Below are 16802 nucleotides of genomic sequence, written 5' to 3'. Positions count from 1 at the left end.
AGAGCTTGATTCAAATCCCAGCTGGGATCTCTCCGTGTGGAGCATGTGTGGGTTTTCTCCGGCTTCCTTCTACAGTCCAAACACGTGCTTATGGTTATTATGTGTCTCTAAAATGTCCCTATAGGTGAGCATATGTGTGTGTGGTCCTGCAACAGACCGGTGAGCTGTTAGGGTACACCCGCCTTGATTCAAATGTAGCTGGGATAGGCTCCAGCAACTCCCTGAAAGGGATTCAGCGGGTTCTGAAGATGGATGGATGGAGCGGCAGATTTAGCAGTTTGGGGGCGAACAACAACATGGGGCCCCTCTGAAAAATAAAATCCTTCCTGTCGGGTGAAACATCGAATCCTTACTGGTTCACTTTCAGACAACATCAATGTCAAGTGTCCAAATGTTTTGATAAGAATTTAAAAACTGAAATCATGTTGAAATGTAAAAGAAAAAAAGGATTTTATGATCTATACATTATTTTTACTTTGGAAAAATGAAATGTATTAAATGCATTAATTTGTTAATCTCTCATTTTCTAGAAGGAATGAACGACAGATTTCTGTCTTTTCTTTATTTGTCAGCACTTAAAAAAAGAACTATAGTTCATTTTTACTAAAGTGCATTTTGTTATTTTTATTTAACTCTTTATTTTTCACCTATTTTTAAAACACTTGCATAAATATTACTTAATAAATTTAATATTTATATTACAACAATCACTTAATGTAATTTTCTGCAACCGCTTGATACAAGGCTTTGAAGTAAATCCACAGAATTCCTTTTGAGTGAAGTTTTACTAAAGAGTTTTGTTTTAATTTGGTTTTGTTTTTCCTATTTTATCCGTCTTTCAGCACTTTTGGAAGTTTGGCAACAAAAGTCTTGTTTACTTTTTGCCTTTTCCTCTTTTCATAGCTGCCTGGATCACTCTGCTTCATTTGACCACTTTTTAAAAATAATTTTGATTCATCATTTAATCCCTAAAAGAGAGGACATGGAATATTAGCTTACATAATAAAAGGCTTCCCATTATTAGCATATGCTGAGTAAACTAAAGGAACAATCAACCCGTCTCACTCAGGTTTGCGTCATCTCTCGTGCAGCAGAACTCGCAGCCTGTCATCTTCTAGGACGTAGTTTCTGCAGAGCAGCTGGAGGAGAAATTCATCTCTGAGTTGTGGAAGCAAACCCATCCCCCCTTTATCCTCTCTGTTCCTGAGAGCTCTCTGTTTACAATATCTCCCCCAGGCTCACAGCCCCTGTTTAGATCAGGATCAGGTATTCAGCTGTCCAGTTTAGATCCAGATCTCCCCTCAAACGAGGAAAACAAAGACAATCGTTGATCTATTTGTCTGCAGGTGGATGCATCAGAATGGAGCAGAGCAGGGAACTGGTGGCCTGCCGTAGTAACTTCTACATCACACTTACAGGCCTTTTCCAACTGTATTTTTTCGTGTGCTCCTGATTTACAATGATTTGGATATAGAAATACTCAAAAATACAATTTGAAGCTTTATTTTTTCCCCATAAGAACATGCTAAAAACACCAAAACAGCACTTTTCTTGGAGTGGGTCTTCAACATCCCTGAGCAGAAAGACAAAGCAGGATGCGGACTCCCCCATACCCACAAAAAATATATTTTTTTAAAGAAGATTCTCTACCTTAACTTTATTTTACAGAGGAGATTTATTGTTCCTTCTGTGGATAATTTCCCTCTTCTCTCTCCTTTTGTGGCATTAATGTTGCATCATAAATGTCACGTGTGTGCAGGTTGCGCTGCAGCTTAGCAGAAATGAGCTAAATAAAGGATAGTTTTGTATCAGAAGGTTGTGTAACCTTGTCTCCTCAGTCCGCTTGTGGTTCCAGTAGGGTTGATGATAGACACCCAAGAGAACTGTGGGAAAAACCACCACATTTCACAGAGGATGTTCAGGTGCGTCTCAGGAGAGTTTCAGTCCAGAACTTCCGGGTCTCTTCAAGGTTTGGAGAGTCCAGAACCTCAGAATCTTCTTTTTCTGTTTTCTCTAATGGTTTGGAAGAAACCTCACATTTCACAGATGTTTTCAAATCAACGTCATGGTTTACCCGCTTTTTTTCCCTGCCGGTTTGGGTCTTGGGGGGTGGGGATGGGGGGGTGTTTGCCCGTCTGGAGACAGGAAGGCAGGGCTGATTGGCGCCTCGTGTAGGACGGAGCTCATGAGAAACGGCGTTTCAGTCACAGCGTGAGCAGACGAATGAGGAGAGTTTAGCTGCTGAGGGTCAACTTCCAGCTGAGACTTGTTGGTGGAAGAGGAGGAGGAGGAGGAGGAGGAAGCATGGCCAGCAGAGGAGGAAGCTCGGAGCCTCATCCAGCAGACAGTAGGTGGATGCATGTGTCATTTCTGCAGTGAAGCTGCTCTGCTTGGTGTGGTTTTCGGACCTTCTGGGCTTCATGTGGGATTCTGAGCGAATGTGGGTTCTCCGACAGCGCCTCAGGTTTGCCACAGTCCAAAGTTTGACGTCTTCAGTGGGGAATCTGGGTTCTCCTCAAGGAACCAGAGTGGGGCTTAGCGTTTGTCCAAATTGGAAGAGCCGACATGAACTTGTAAAACTGCTGAACCTGCAGCCCCTGAACCCCAGCAGGCTCAAAGGATACAGGGATAGGTTTAGCAGGTTTACAGGTTCAACGATCTGACATCAAATTCACTTAACCTTCCTGAAGAACTTCAATGTGCCACCAGCATTCAATAAATAGAGCCAGACAAGACGCAGGAGTTCTTTCCTCTGTCTGATCACAGACTTTTCAGAAGAAAAAGGGAATGTGACTCTAGATTGGGACTGGGAAGGGGATCTTTTTCCCAGCGGCGCCCTGCAGGTGTTGATGGAGCAGGATGACCAGCCTGAGCTCAGGAAATGCCAGCAGGATGGAGCAAGAACATGAACCTTCACCCAGCTGGGTCCTCCTTTCTAGAACGTGTTTGGACAAGGGTCAAGCTCTGTGTGCAGATGGGGATATTGTGCAATCAGAGGGCACTTCTGAAAACGCAGGAAGGTTTTATGGAAGGAAGTCTGCAGAATAGATCCAAAGCAGCTTCCACCACAGCTACCTGCTGTGTTCATGGTCTCCTCCTCTGCTGCAGGAGCTCAGTAAAGTCTGTGGTGCTTCTCCTCACGTCTCTCCAGACATCTTCTGCAGAAGCTGCATGCGGTTTTCCTCTCTGTTCTCCAGTGTTCCTTAGTTTCTTGTCAGTCTGGTCTTCTGGTTTGCAGCGTGTGACACGCGCAGGGGAAATGCAGAATGGAGGTGAACAGATTTCTTACTTCATCCGATTGTCTGAAACTACGTTTGGTCTTTTGGTCTGTTGTCAAAGTGTTCCCTGTGGTCTTTTAATTATGATTACGCTTCCAGAGCAGCAGGAGTTCACTAGAAATTCTCCTCTGTGTTGTAGGCAGGACTGTTGATGCTGAATTAACCCAACGCCGGCTTCCCATCATCCCTTCATTTAACCTCTTTCCTGCTAGCTCACAGCCCTTCACACCAGTGACAACACATTAGCGGTGCAACCAAAATGGAGACCAATATCAGAGCCATCCAGCCGTCCAGTTTAGATCCAGATTCCAGCTCAGATGAGGAAAACAAAGACGATCATGGATCTGTTTGTCTGACAGTGGATGCATCATTTGAAGGGGAGCAGGGAGACCTTGTCCAAAACTGCATTTTCTCATCTCCTCCTGATTCACAACAATTAGAATAAATAAATACTAAGGAATGGTGTTTTAATCTTAAATTCTTGATATAAAAATGCAAGAACAAGAAGTCACTCCAATTTTCATTGGCGTGAGTCTTTAAAAGGAGCAAAATTTATATATATATGTATATATGTATGTACAAAGAAAATTAAGGTCAATAGAAAATATGCTGGGTGGCCACAAGCACCCTGCTCCTCTCCAAATGATGCTTCAGGGTGGGAGAGAGCTAGTGGGAAAGAAGGAAGGTCTGATGAACTTCTGCTGCTCTGCTAAAAGTATATCCTAAAATACTACAATTGACAAATGTTTGGCTAAAAACGTCATCATCGTAATGAAACGACCACATGGAACGCTTGGACGGTGGATCAATAGATGATCGGAGAGAGACTTCAAGAACTTTTGGGAACTTGTCTGGAATTTCTTTATTGTAAATCTTACTTTCACTGTCGAAGTTTTAACTTTTAAAAGCGTACATATACTTGATTTTAAATACACTCACCACTAAACGTCTTTTTAGAAACTAAATAGTAAATGTGGTGAATTTTCATTTGTAATGACAGAAAACAGCTCCACCGGCTGCTCTCTCTTCAGATATCTGCTGGTGAGAACTGAGATGACCTCTGGAAAACAGTATCTAGCGTTTGCGTTGTCTCTGTGGAGCTTTGTGTTGTCGCTTTAATGCAGCTGGAAAAACCACAGCCGCCGTTCAGGTTAACTCATCCTGTAGTCAACTGGAAGGAACCATCAGAGCTGAGGAAATGGGAGCTTCTGTTGTTTCATCCAACCTTCGTCCAAGGTGTGTTCTCCATCATTTGAAGCGGTTAATCCCATCACATGTGGAACGTTTCATTGATACTGAAGGATGGAAACGTAGGTTTTGGACTTCTGCAAAACGGTTTGATCATTCTGTCCCGCAGCAGCAGTCCTGGACTGTAACGACCAGATGGCGATTGACGATTCTTCTTTGTTACGTCGCTTTTGAGTGAAAGTGTCACCCTTGCCACATGCTTAAAAACTCACCAAAATTCCAAGGGAGGTTTTGACATTATTATGGGATGGCCACAGAACATACGGCTAGGCGGCCATTTTTGTGGTAAAGTTTGAACTTTGGCGATTTTCATCTCGTCGTGTGATATGAGAGAAGAAACCTTATGTTCAAGCAATCTTCACGAAAGTTCACACACATGGAGCCAGCTTAAGTCTGCAAACACCACTGAAGTTTTTTTGACCTCTGACCTCAAAAAGTGGCTGCCATCTTGAATCCCCCCCCCCCCCCCCCCAAAAAAAATCCCCTTTAGTACCAAATTTAAACACCTCCAGCAGATTTTGATCTATCGCCTTCTAGAGCATCATTAGCTATTTGGGGAAATAAAATCTTGGTTTTATAAACTAAGATTTGGATTGCCGTTAGCGTGGCAAGCTCACAAATGTGGCGTTCCCCTGTTGGTCACACGTTTTTTACCATAAGATTGTAAGAATTTAATCGATAAATCCTTGGCAGAGGGGGAGAAGGAGGGCTGTGTAGCAGCGTGGGCGCCAGCCCGCCATACAACGCCGCTTTCCATTGTTCTTAAATGTTGAAGACCAGATGAGAAGCATCTTGTCTTTGGCATTTGACGGGAGAATCAGTCCAGCCTCCAGACAACAGTCTGTCCTTTCATGAGTCACTGCAGAAAATGAAGCTGTGACTCCTGTTTGATGTCCTCTGGTAAACGCAAAGGCGTGCAGCAGTGTTGCTTATGCACCATCTGTATCTCTGTGCTTGCATATAGTGCAAAAGTCAGAAGAACCATCTATCCATCTTCAGAACCTGCTGAATAGGGTTGTTGGAGATTACCCAGCTACTGTTGGGCATTCACCCTAAGCGGGTCACCAGTCTGCTGCAGGGCCACACACACATACACACATCTAGTGGCATTGTAGAAACATCAATGCATATGAAGCATGTTTTTGGACTGTGGTGGGACGCTGGACGAAACCCATAAACCCATGAGGAGAACATGCAAACTCATCATAGAAAGATCCATCTGGGATTCAAGCTAAGCACTGCACCAGCAGATAGCCCCTAAAAGAACAACAAACTCTGCAGACAGTTTGGCAACAGTTTTTGTCTTTTTGGTTTTTGTTGCTCAAAATGTCTTTTTTCTCTGGAAAAACAAAAACAGTGCAACATCTCGCACATTTTTTATTTGAGTTCTTGTACTTACAAAAACAGAGTGAAGCTAAATCAGAACCAAAGTATATTTGAGAAAACCATAAACCAGTTTTAGCAACCTTTATTGACATGAGGTATCCTGACAATTGCATGTTGGGAAACTGAGTTTCTGCTGCTTCTCCCGTCATCCATGCACACCTGCACAGGTGGAGATGTGTATGTTTCACATCTAAGGTTGGACGGTTACAGTGAAGATCACAAAATGAAGATCTGCTCCTCAGACCAAAGCCAAGGTGTGTTGTCTGTTGCCGCTTGCCCCCAGCAGGTGGCGCTTTGACACCAGCGCCATGCACACGTATGTTTCAGTAAAAGGTGTTTCCATGCAGTGGAAGGCCCTTCTGCTGCAGTTGGTGCTCTGTCATGGAGGTTGGTTATATCACAGCAGCACGGGGGATGGAGGTTTTCAGCTGGCGGGAACCAAAACCCGGCGAGCGCCCCCACACAGAACCACATCAGACTGTTTATGTTGGTTTGTTTGTTTCCTTAAATGCTTCATCTATGTGTGTCATCCTGACATCCTGCGTCGGTCTGGCCAATCGGCGCAGACATCCTGATGGCGCCATGGTAACATGAAACCTTCTTGCACGTGGGAGGGAAAAAGCACGTTCATTATATTTTAATAGAGCTGCTGGAGCGTTTCCAGGGAGACTGTGATTTTCAGGGATGTGCATGTGAGAATGAAAACATGCAGAGTTTCTGGGTTGATTCAAGCTTCCATCCCAACCCCAGTCGGCGATCTCAGTCCAGGCTGGGAGGGCTCTGTGTAGCATCGTGAGGGTTCGCATGAGCGGGAAAAATATGAGATTGTAGGATTGAGAAATTATATATTTAAAAAAAAAGTGTGTTTGGAAATGTAAGCTGCAGCTTTTGAATGGAGGAGAAAACTGTTCTAGGAATCTCAACAAACAAAGAATGTTTTACAGGTCCTGAGCCTCTGCATGTGGGATGGAAGTGCCACTCTAGTCTTTGGATCAGTTGGTTTCGTCTCTGCTGACTCATAAATCGGAAGAAAAGAGGAAAAACCTGATTAAAAAAAAATTATCATCTTAAAATGGGGTTTGATCAGACCGTACCTGCAGAAAAAAGTATTTGTGTAAGAATCAGTTGAATGTGAGCAAGCGTCAGTTTCCATTCAAGGTTTGTCCAGATACCTTCACAGAAATGTCACCTTCTTCCAGTTTTTCTCCTTACGGCAGCACAGAGTGGTAAGCTTTGCTGTAACACCAACGGGGCCATGAAAGAGTGACCCAGTGAGGCTGTTTCCATGGAAACGAGAAGGCCGAAAGTTTCAGTCACACTTATGGCCGTGTTCTGCTACTCCCTTCTCATCTCTTGGTCCCCTGAAGCTCCCGTCAGTGTGCTCTCCTCACGTGGAGCTGCTCACTCCCCAGCCTTTTCTTCTCCCGGACTTGCGGGTCACATGACCCCAAGTTAAGTTTTCTGCACCTAAGCGATGGAAGAGGATGAAAACACACTTAGAACTCAGGCATGTTGATGAGTTTTAAAGACCCACTCTGATCATCTTTTGATCTACAGTTTTTTCAAAGCGTTCCTAGCTTTGATTAGGATAATACAGTTTTTAGCTAAAAACATGTAAACGAAACAAAACAAAAAGTTGTTTTCTAGGACCTCTGAATTGTGGGCGGGACTTTTGGCATGGAGCAACCCCGCCCCCTTTCCTGTTTAGATCTCAGAGCAGGGAGCTTGTGGCCCCCCAGCTTAGTTTCTGTCACCAACATGATTTTTTTTCAAAGAGCATTTTTATCGTTCATAATAGAAAGTGCCCTAATGCCCTCTTTTTTTAAGTTTTTATTTGTAATAACATTTATAAATTCCTGTTAGAGATACAAGAAAAAAATGTTGGTGTACAAGAGCCCCACAATATTCTATCAAACCCATTTTCTTGGAATATTGGGGTTCTGATCTTCTTTTCTTGTGTCTCTGCAGAGAGGACAGCGAGACAAACTGCTGCCCCACACAGAACTGAAGACGTGACGCTGACAGAGCCTGTTAGTTTTGGTCTAACTAGTTTTGAATTAGCTTAAACATAGTTAATAGTACAGAAAACTGCTCTATAGGCTATAAGCCAGTTTCTGCTATTGCCAGACGACTGAACGTGTCGCGTCTCTTTAATAGAGCTGATTGTGCCGGGACAGGAAGCTGGGTTCTTAGTGTGAAATGAAACAACTGTTGAATTTTCCAAATAAATGAACCGTATTCATGGGGAGCTCAAAGCTTCCTCGCTGCAGGCCTGACACTAAATGTATCTGTTTAATATAATACTTTCGGATTAGAAAATGCCTTCTTTAAATTCTGTATCATTCAGTTTCATGATATTTTACATTCAAATCTTTCCTAACTTACCAAAAGTGTTTAGAGGATAAAATGTAAAAGAGACAAACTGGATAAAACATTTAATAAAATGAACTCAATCAGGACAAAAGCAGTGGAGAAACAAAGAAGGGATAAGGCAGGCAGATGACCCGACAATGTAGAACTGAAGACCACACACTTCTATATACTGAGGAATAAGACAGCTGTGGATGTTTAACCCTTGTGCTATCTTAGATGACTCCACACTTACATTGACGTGTTCTCTCTACCATGACAAAGGTGGATAAAGGTGGAAAGTTTTCATGTAATCCATGGACACCAGTGAAGAAAAAAGGTTCAGAGCACTGTCTAGTGGGTCTAGATGACCCAACTCCCAACATTAAAGTGACTAGGATAGCACAAGGGCTACCTTGAACCTGGAGTGATTGACAGGAGACAGAACATGACCAAAAACACCACTGAATAACTGAACTACTTGATTCATGTTGATTATGCCTGCAGCACATTGTGCCACTATTAACAGCCTCCAGTTTTTTTTGCTTTAAAGTCTTCCAAGTCTATGATAAAGGGGACTTATGTTGACAATTTGTTTAAATTAAAGAAATAAATAACTTGTAGGGCTGCACAACATGAGGAAAACTCGCAACATAAGTGATCAATATTGCGATGACGATAGAACTTACGGGATTTACTCAAATAGCAAAACAACCAATAACAAATTTCCATTTCACTGAAACAGTTTAAAAGTTATTCTCCAAATGACCCTCGTCTACGTAGGGGGCCAACATCTAACATAAAAGGGCTCCATCTTATTGGTCAACAACACGAAGGGGTCTTTCTGATTGGTCAAATCCATTAATGGCTTTATTTGATTCATTAAATACTTCAAGCTGCCATAAGATCGTTTTAGCACATTTAAGGTAACCATGTATTGCAATATGCATATTGCACAGCTTGATCTCGCGATAACAATAAATTTGTGATATATTGTGCTGGACTAGACAATTGTATCATTTTTACTTACACATATATCATAGCTGAGGAGTTATCTATATGTATTTTATTTTAAAATTGTACTTATTTTACACATTGTTTAAAAGACTTTTTTTTTTGCTTTTGCTGCCCTTTTCTGACTTTGAGCCCCTGCCCCTCTAAAGTCCTGTGCACGTGCCTGAGCTGGAGTTTGAACCAGCGCCTCCTCCCCGTGGGAATGAAACGTGTATCACTGCTTCCTCAGCTTTTCCTCGGAGGTGGAAGACGACGGATTTTCCCCTACTGTGTTTTGAAAAGAGGAAGGAAAGACACCAAACCTCTGCTTTACGGACTTGTTAAAGTGTTTCAAATGTTCTTGAGCAAGGCAGAAAGCTGCCTGTTCAAAGACCACGTTCCAACACTGACTGTTTAGTTCTTTTGTAACACTGACTGACTGTGCCCTTGAGCAGGGCACAGAGGCTAACCAACGTACTAAACTGCCCTCGTTCTGTCTGTGTGGCTTACGTGTACCATGCGTACTGTGTGTGTGTGTGTGTGTGTATATCCAGGCTGTCTGTTTGTGTTGTCTGATCAGTGTGTCATTGTGTGTCCTCTCTCCCTCCCCCTCCTGCTGCCAGTCACCCCTGAGGCCATCGGCTTCCTGTCCGCCGTGGGCGTCTTCATCGTGGCGCTGGCCATCCTCTTCCTCTTCATCAACAAGAAGCTGTGCTTCTCCCGTGTCGGCGGGCTGCCCTGCTTGGAGCAACATGGCCGCCACAAGAGGAGACGGCAGGGAGTCCTGCAGGGTCTCGGTGAGTGACTGAGGAGGTCCTCTCAGGACTTTTTCCATCTGCGCTTCTGTTTGGAACAATTTTCATCAGAGCTGGTTTTTATCATGACAGCAGGTGACGTTTTTAAGATAAGAGGATATAAGATAATCCTTCACTCGTCCCGCAATGCAAGAAGTCCAGTGTTGCAGCATTACAGGTAGAAGTAGAGCAGGATAAGTTTGCACAAATGAAATGTGTCGCATATTTTCCAAAGCTTACAGAAAGAGCAAAATAAAAGGGAATTGCAGTAGGGGTCATCATAATGTGGTTAAAAATTGCACACATGTTTTAAAGTGACTGAGATAAACAAAGTTGACTGGGAGCAGCTCTGGTTATGCAGCCTCACAGCAGCAGGTAGAAACGCTCCTTCAGACACCTGGGGGGAGTCAACGAGTCAGGTGGGAACCCTAAGACGGAGGGAGGCGGGAGAGGTTTTAGAAGATCAGTCCACCATCAGATGGCGTCCTTTAAAAAGTGGCAGTGCAGCATCTTCTTATTACATTTCTAAAACTGTTAATTACAAAAGATCTGAATAAAGGATTTTCTAGTTCCTGATTTTTATTTAAATTTCATTTCATAAAACAAACTTTATTTCATGGACAAACTCAGGAATCCAGCTTTATCATGCTAGCAGAAGCCTTCTGCAGGAGACATGAGAAGACAGAGACAGATCATGGGTAGATGGAGACATATGTCAGAAGGTTCTGTAAAGGTGACACTGATACATAAATCAACTCTGAAATGAAGGAAATAAGTATAAGAACCCCATGCTCATCTTGTTGTCCTTAAGACGGTCCACTTAAAAAGAAATGTTGTCTTCCTAACGGTAGGTTCATTGGAACAGTGACATAGAAAATCACAAAGAAAATCAAGAAGCCGACTTTAAAGAATTTACATCCATTTTTTTTGCATTTCATTGAGAAAAAAGTATATCCTTAAGCTGGAAAGACTTGTGGAGCACAGAGGTCAGACATCTCTTGTAGTTGATGATCAGGTTTCTGCACATATCAGGAGGAATTCTGGTCCACTCTTCTCTACAAATGACTTCTAGATCATTCAGATTTGGTGGCTGTTGCTTAGCAACTCTGAGCTTCCATAGGTTTTCTATATGGCCCGATCTGAATTCTTCGCCTACCACTACGGCTACTGTTGCTATACTCGATGCCAGCGCTATTAATAATAATACATTAATACATAACAACATTGGCTTTACAACTTTAAAAAGGTCATGCTAAAACAAAAAGTCCTTTCTTACATTTTATTGTAAGCTTTTGTGCATCAGAGCACACAAACATAAAGAAAAGCACTTCTCCTTTTATTAATTTATTTTTTAACTTGTTCTGTCCAACAACTGAGCAAACAGATTAGAGCTGAAGGGCTTTTGTGTTGGGCAGGTTTTACTATCACAAAAAGAGGTTGTTTAACTTCGAAAAATCAGAGTGCAAATTTGAAAAAGAAAAAAAAAACTTTTTGTTTATTATTATTTTTTATTTATTTTTTACATTAAGTGTTCGTGGGGAGGGAGAGGGGAAGAATCCACTTTTTTTAAAGCAGACAGGGGGGGGCATGACCCATTTTAAGCCTGCTAGTGGACGGAAGGGGGGTTCTGACTCAGGATTTGTAGTACATAGCTCCGCTCATCCTCCCATCCACAGTGAAGTAGCCCAGTGCAGAAAACACCCCAATACTTTCTACCTCCATGCTTCACAGTGGGGATGGTGTTTTTGGGGTCATAGGCAGCATTTCTCTTCCTCCAAACACGACGGGTTGATTTGATGCCAAAGAGCTCCATGTTGGCCTCATCTCACCACAGCACCTTCTCTCAAACTTCAGGTTGGCCGGCACATGTGCCTTCTTAAGAAGGGGAACTTTGTGAGCTCTGACAGATGTTAAACCATTGTGGTGTAAGGTCTTACCTATGATTTTATTGCTGACCAGTTTCAGCTGCTTGGAGATCATCAACTAACTCCAGCTGGGTTGTTGTAGGCCGATTTCTCACTGTTCTCATGATCATGGAAACCCCACCAGGTCAGATCTGGTTTGGAGCCCCAGACCTATAGATGGATTGATGGTCATGTTGCACCAACAGTTGTCACCTTAACCTCTGGCTTTCTTGCTGATGGTTTTGTAGTCCATCGTGGTCTTGTGCAGGTCTACAATCTTCTCCCTTAACCCTTGTGCTATCTTAGATGACCCCACCCTTCCATTGACGTGTTCTCCCTACCATAACAAAGGTGGATAAAGGTGGAAAGATTTCATGTAATCCATGGACACCAGTGAAGATCACAAATCATTGAAGAAAAAATGTTCAGAGCACTGTCTAGTGGGTCTAGTTGACCCAACTCCCAATGTTAAAGTGCCTAGGATAGCACAAGGGTTATATCCACTGAAAATTCTGAAGTCCACGGTGGAGAGTTTGGAGTCTGACTGATGGACTGATTTTGTGCAAAGGTGACTTTTCTACAGGTGATTAGTTCAAACAGATGTGGTTCATTTAGATTGATTTGGAGAGTCTGTGTGTAGCAGAACTCTTAATGGTTACTAGTGGTTTAAATACTTACTTCCTCCACTGTAACCCAACAAACCTAAAAATTGACAAACCCAAAACCTCAAAACACAATCAACCACCACTGTGTGTGCGAGTGAATGGATGTGAGGTTGTAAATACCTTCCAGCTGCTGCTTTTTGACTACAACTAATGCGTGATTTTATAAAACACTCCTCTTGGTAAAGTAAAGTAATAAAAGTGTTCATTTTACATGTTTGTGTTTCAGCTGCTTTTCAGAACTTCTTTTTTCTTCCTCCCACTTTACAAACACACTGCACGCGCTCAGAACAAACCTCAGGTTAGATGGCTATCAGTCTTCTAGATGATTCCTGTCTTTTCTGTCGTGAACATCCTAGAATCTGGATGACAGATTTAATCTGAAGATCTCCCCAGTTACTCTAAATGTCTGAACCCTCTCATGCTTGACTAGATTATTTATGAAAACTTTATCTGAAGAAAAGGTTCTAGTACTAAGAGAAGACCTCTAAACTCTCTGAGTGATGGTTCCACACTTCCAGAATTTATAATATTTAATTTCTGAGTTCCTGTCTGAGTAACATATAAAACAGGATTAAAACCTTCAAAACAGAAACATTTCTTCAATTCAACCTTTCCACCTGTGCACCAGATTCATTCATTAGATTCATTTACCTGTTTGCAAATACAAAAATCAATTAACAAATTGTGAAAAAAAGAGAGGAAAAAAAATCTAATAAACTTTTACGTAAAATAAAATACTGTAAAGGTCTTTGTTACTTAGCTGGGAGAAACCAACATGAGCATTAAACATTGTTTTTTTAACTGATATTTATACCTTAGTTGACAACAAAAGATGTCAGTCAACTCAAATGCAGTCAAACATTCACGTCACATGGAAAACGGAATACAAATAGAGGAACTGGCTCTTAATCTGCGTAATATTTGATCTGTTGGTGGAGTCTGCGTCAGTCTGTGAGCAAACAGTCAGCAGGATTGCTGCCGTCTCACCTGCAGACAGGTGAGGTCTCTTTCATTTCGGTCAGTTCCTTTGACAAACAGAAAGTCCGGTTCTGAATCTCCTTCGGAGACTCCCAGGTAAGAGTTTCTACTGTCAGAATAATTTTATGTAATATGGTTTTTGACGTGTTTAATGTGAAAATTGAGTTTGGGATGAAGGTGATCAAGCCATGTTTGTGTCAGCTAATGATGGGGAGGACAGACTAAAACACCTTTAACCTTCTCCTTTAACCTCCTCCAGCACAGAATAACGCAACTTCTTGATATCCTCAGACTCCTCCAACACTGGGTGTTTTTTTCAGGGGAATGTGTAAGAATTGCTTTTCGCAATATTTACGCTTTTTTGCAGTAAATAGCGTTCCCAAGTGCAGCTGAGAACGGGAAGAAGAGAGGATATAGAATTATGATGCATTCATGTTTCAGGTCTATAGGTTTTGTAAATGAGAGTAAATGGCTGATAAAAGCACAATTCTGTGTGGCAGAAAATTACAATATTTTGTCACAACTTGATCAATGAATTATGTCCAAACGGCTGCAAAGCTTTCCTGAGTCATTCAGTTCTTCCTCAGTCTGAGTCGGTCGGTTATACAATCACAGAGTAGACTAAACACATTTGAACATAGGTGAAGGGAAGCCTAAGGGTATAGAAGCTAAGCCTCCAGAAAGACAAGCTGCTCTTTTATCCCTCCATCGTGGCTCTGAGGCTTTTGGAGAAAAAATGTTAACAATTTCAATAAATGGGGTTGTAGTTCTGGTTATTCTGTTTTAGTTCATTACGTTTTTTAGTGGTTTAGAAAAAGTTTAAGACTATCCTCTGCTGCACAACAGACTTGTTGCTGTTCGATGTTTTTAAAGTATAGAATTGCATTTAAATAAGTCGATTTAAAAAAAGGGAACGGATTCTAACCTGATGTCGTCATGTTTAATGTTTGATTCAACTAAATCTGCTGCAGCAGCAGGAGGAGCTTATTGACACTGGGTGTATTTTATTTTGAAAGGAACTTGTGTGCGCTGCTGTTTCGAGTAAAATAAGTAAAAATTGCTTTACATAGACGAATATAATACTCTTACAATTCAATTATGTAAATATTTACAAGATAATTTTATAAATAATTAGCCTAATGGCTTCACAAAATATCAATAAAGAAATGGATACAAGTGGCTCTTTTAAAAGTTGCAGACCCCTTTCTGTGTAATAACACTTTATAAGATACAGCTTGCTTTTTTTAACTCAATCAACACGGATTTTTGTTTAATGATATTCTATTTTTTACATGTATGTAACAGCCACATGGGCACGCTCACCTCAGTCTAGGGAGGAGCCAAAGTAGAGCCGTATCACATGAAGACGAACATCAGAAAGTCTGAGGAACACAGATTGAAATGTCCGAAAACTAAATAAAATAGTAGTGCAAAAATAATAAGGGGTTTGGAACCTTTGGAAAACTTTAAACAAGTCAGTGAAACAGCTGATTGTTGGAGTCAGCAGCTTCTTCCTACTCTTTTATCAAACCATCAATAAAAAAATAGCCCACAAATCAGAAAGAGCAATCCTAAACTGAAAAAACGAACAAAGGATAAGGCTCCCGAGGAAAAGAAAATGACAGACACCGACCAGTACAGATGCAAACTCACACCCTGCTCCAGCTTGAGGCCTCCTCAGGTTTATTAAGGGAATCGGTTCACACCTGCCAGGTGAGCAGATCGACAAAGAGAGCAGAGAAAGGGAGAAGCACAGTAGGATGTGTGTAACGCTTTGTGACATTGCATTAGTGTGTAGCGGTCCACTGGAGTGTGACATCACACAGATGTGTAACAGTACATGTCAAGCAGAAGGAGCTTCCACTGGAAAAACACATGCATGGGTTGGGTTAGTGCTCCTGATTTCAATGATCATGATGCTCAACATGATCCGCAACACTTTGGATATGCACACGCCTGTGTCTGTGTGTATGTGTGTGTGTGCTCTGAACACAAAATTACACAATTATCTTCAACAAAGCAGCAGTTAAATGCATCACCGTTCTATGAATGCATGAGGACATCTGTCAACTTTCATGTTAAACACTTTTCTTACTGCCTAAATGTTTTGTCTTAGTTTTTAAAAGGAATTCCATAACAGAGCTGAGCTGGATTTTCAGAATAAAGTTACCTTTGTTCAGTCATGCTGGTCAACAGCTCAGTTTTTACTTTTAAGTGCCACTCCCATCATCTTTTGATCCATTTTCAAAGTGTACCCAGTGGTATTTTAATTATGATGATGCCGTTTTTAGCCAAACTTTTACAAAAGAGGCAGGAGTTCGTCCTTTCAGTTGTGGGCAAAACTGTCGGTGTGGAGCAATCCGCCCCCCTTCCCCTCCCCATTGCTGAGAGCTCAGAGCGGCCCACCCAGCGTATTTTCTTTCACAAATAGGATGTTTTCAAGTCTCATTTTTTCTTTTGCTTCTGATGCACAACAGTCTTAATAAAGAACACATGTTCACACATGTTAAAAGCACCATAAATCCTCTTCTTATCATAGTGGGTCTTTATCTCACCTGATCTTTCTTTTTGTAGACAGTCGACTTGGAAGTTTCTTCTCTGTTAACCAGGTTATGAGAACATACAAACAAAGGAGCTGGACTCAAACATGTCAGTGTTGCTACATATCCATCTCTGTGTCTGCTTGTGCTGCTTTCCTGCCTCCAGTGAGCAGCTATGGTTACGACGGTGATGCTGCCTCCAGCTCCTCTGACAGCGAAGACGAGGTCCTGAAGCAGTTTGAGATCTCTGCGTCTCGCCCACAAAGTTTTCGTGTGGCGCCAGCAAGCGGCGGTCCAGAGACATCCCGTCAGACTCATCTGCCACTGAGCCGGCGCAACAAATTTACCCGCCTGTCAGAGCAGGAAGAGGGCAGCACTGAGCCGTCTGACTGTGAAGGTATCAAACCCAGAACACTGAATAAGTCAAAGTGCTTTTAAATTCTTGGTGCTGCTTTTTTACCTAAAGGGTAAAATGTTGAATGACCTCCTTACTGGTTCACTTTTAGGCAACATCAATGTGAAGAATCCAAATGTTTTTATAGGAATTTAAAAACTGAAATCCCATTCAAATGTTAAAGAAATTTATTTTATATTAGATAAATTACTTTTACTTTGTTAATCCCTCACTTCTTAGAAGGAACAAAAAACACATTTCTGTCTATTCCTT

The 16802-nt window shown here is 41.8% G+C and overlaps 1 protein-coding gene across 4 annotated transcripts in view; it reads left to right on the top strand.

Moving 5' to 3' along the window:
- The window catches only part of syt16 (synaptotagmin 16), a 28127-nt gene that overhangs the window by 705 nt on the left and 10620 nt on the right, over positions 1-16802 (top strand). For 3 of the 4 annotated variants that reach the window (XM_023952033.1, XM_023952032.1, XM_023952031.1), the window contains exons 2-3: positions 9809-10051; positions 16302-16532. In XM_023952033.1, the coding sequence (XP_023807801.1) occupies positions 9809-10051; positions 16302-16532 (474 nt within the window). The remainder of the gene's footprint in view (positions 1-9808; positions 10052-16301; positions 16533-16802) is intronic. The other variant, XM_023952034.1, reaches the window with a different exon arrangement.

The sequence above is a fragment of the Oryzias latipes genome, chromosome 22 (assembly GCF_002234675.1).
Source record: "Oryzias latipes chromosome 22, ASM223467v1".
Classification (NCBI taxonomy): domain Eukaryota; kingdom Metazoa; phylum Chordata; class Actinopteri; order Beloniformes; family Adrianichthyidae; genus Oryzias; species Oryzias latipes.
This window is presented reverse-complemented; position numbering and strand designations above follow the sequence as displayed.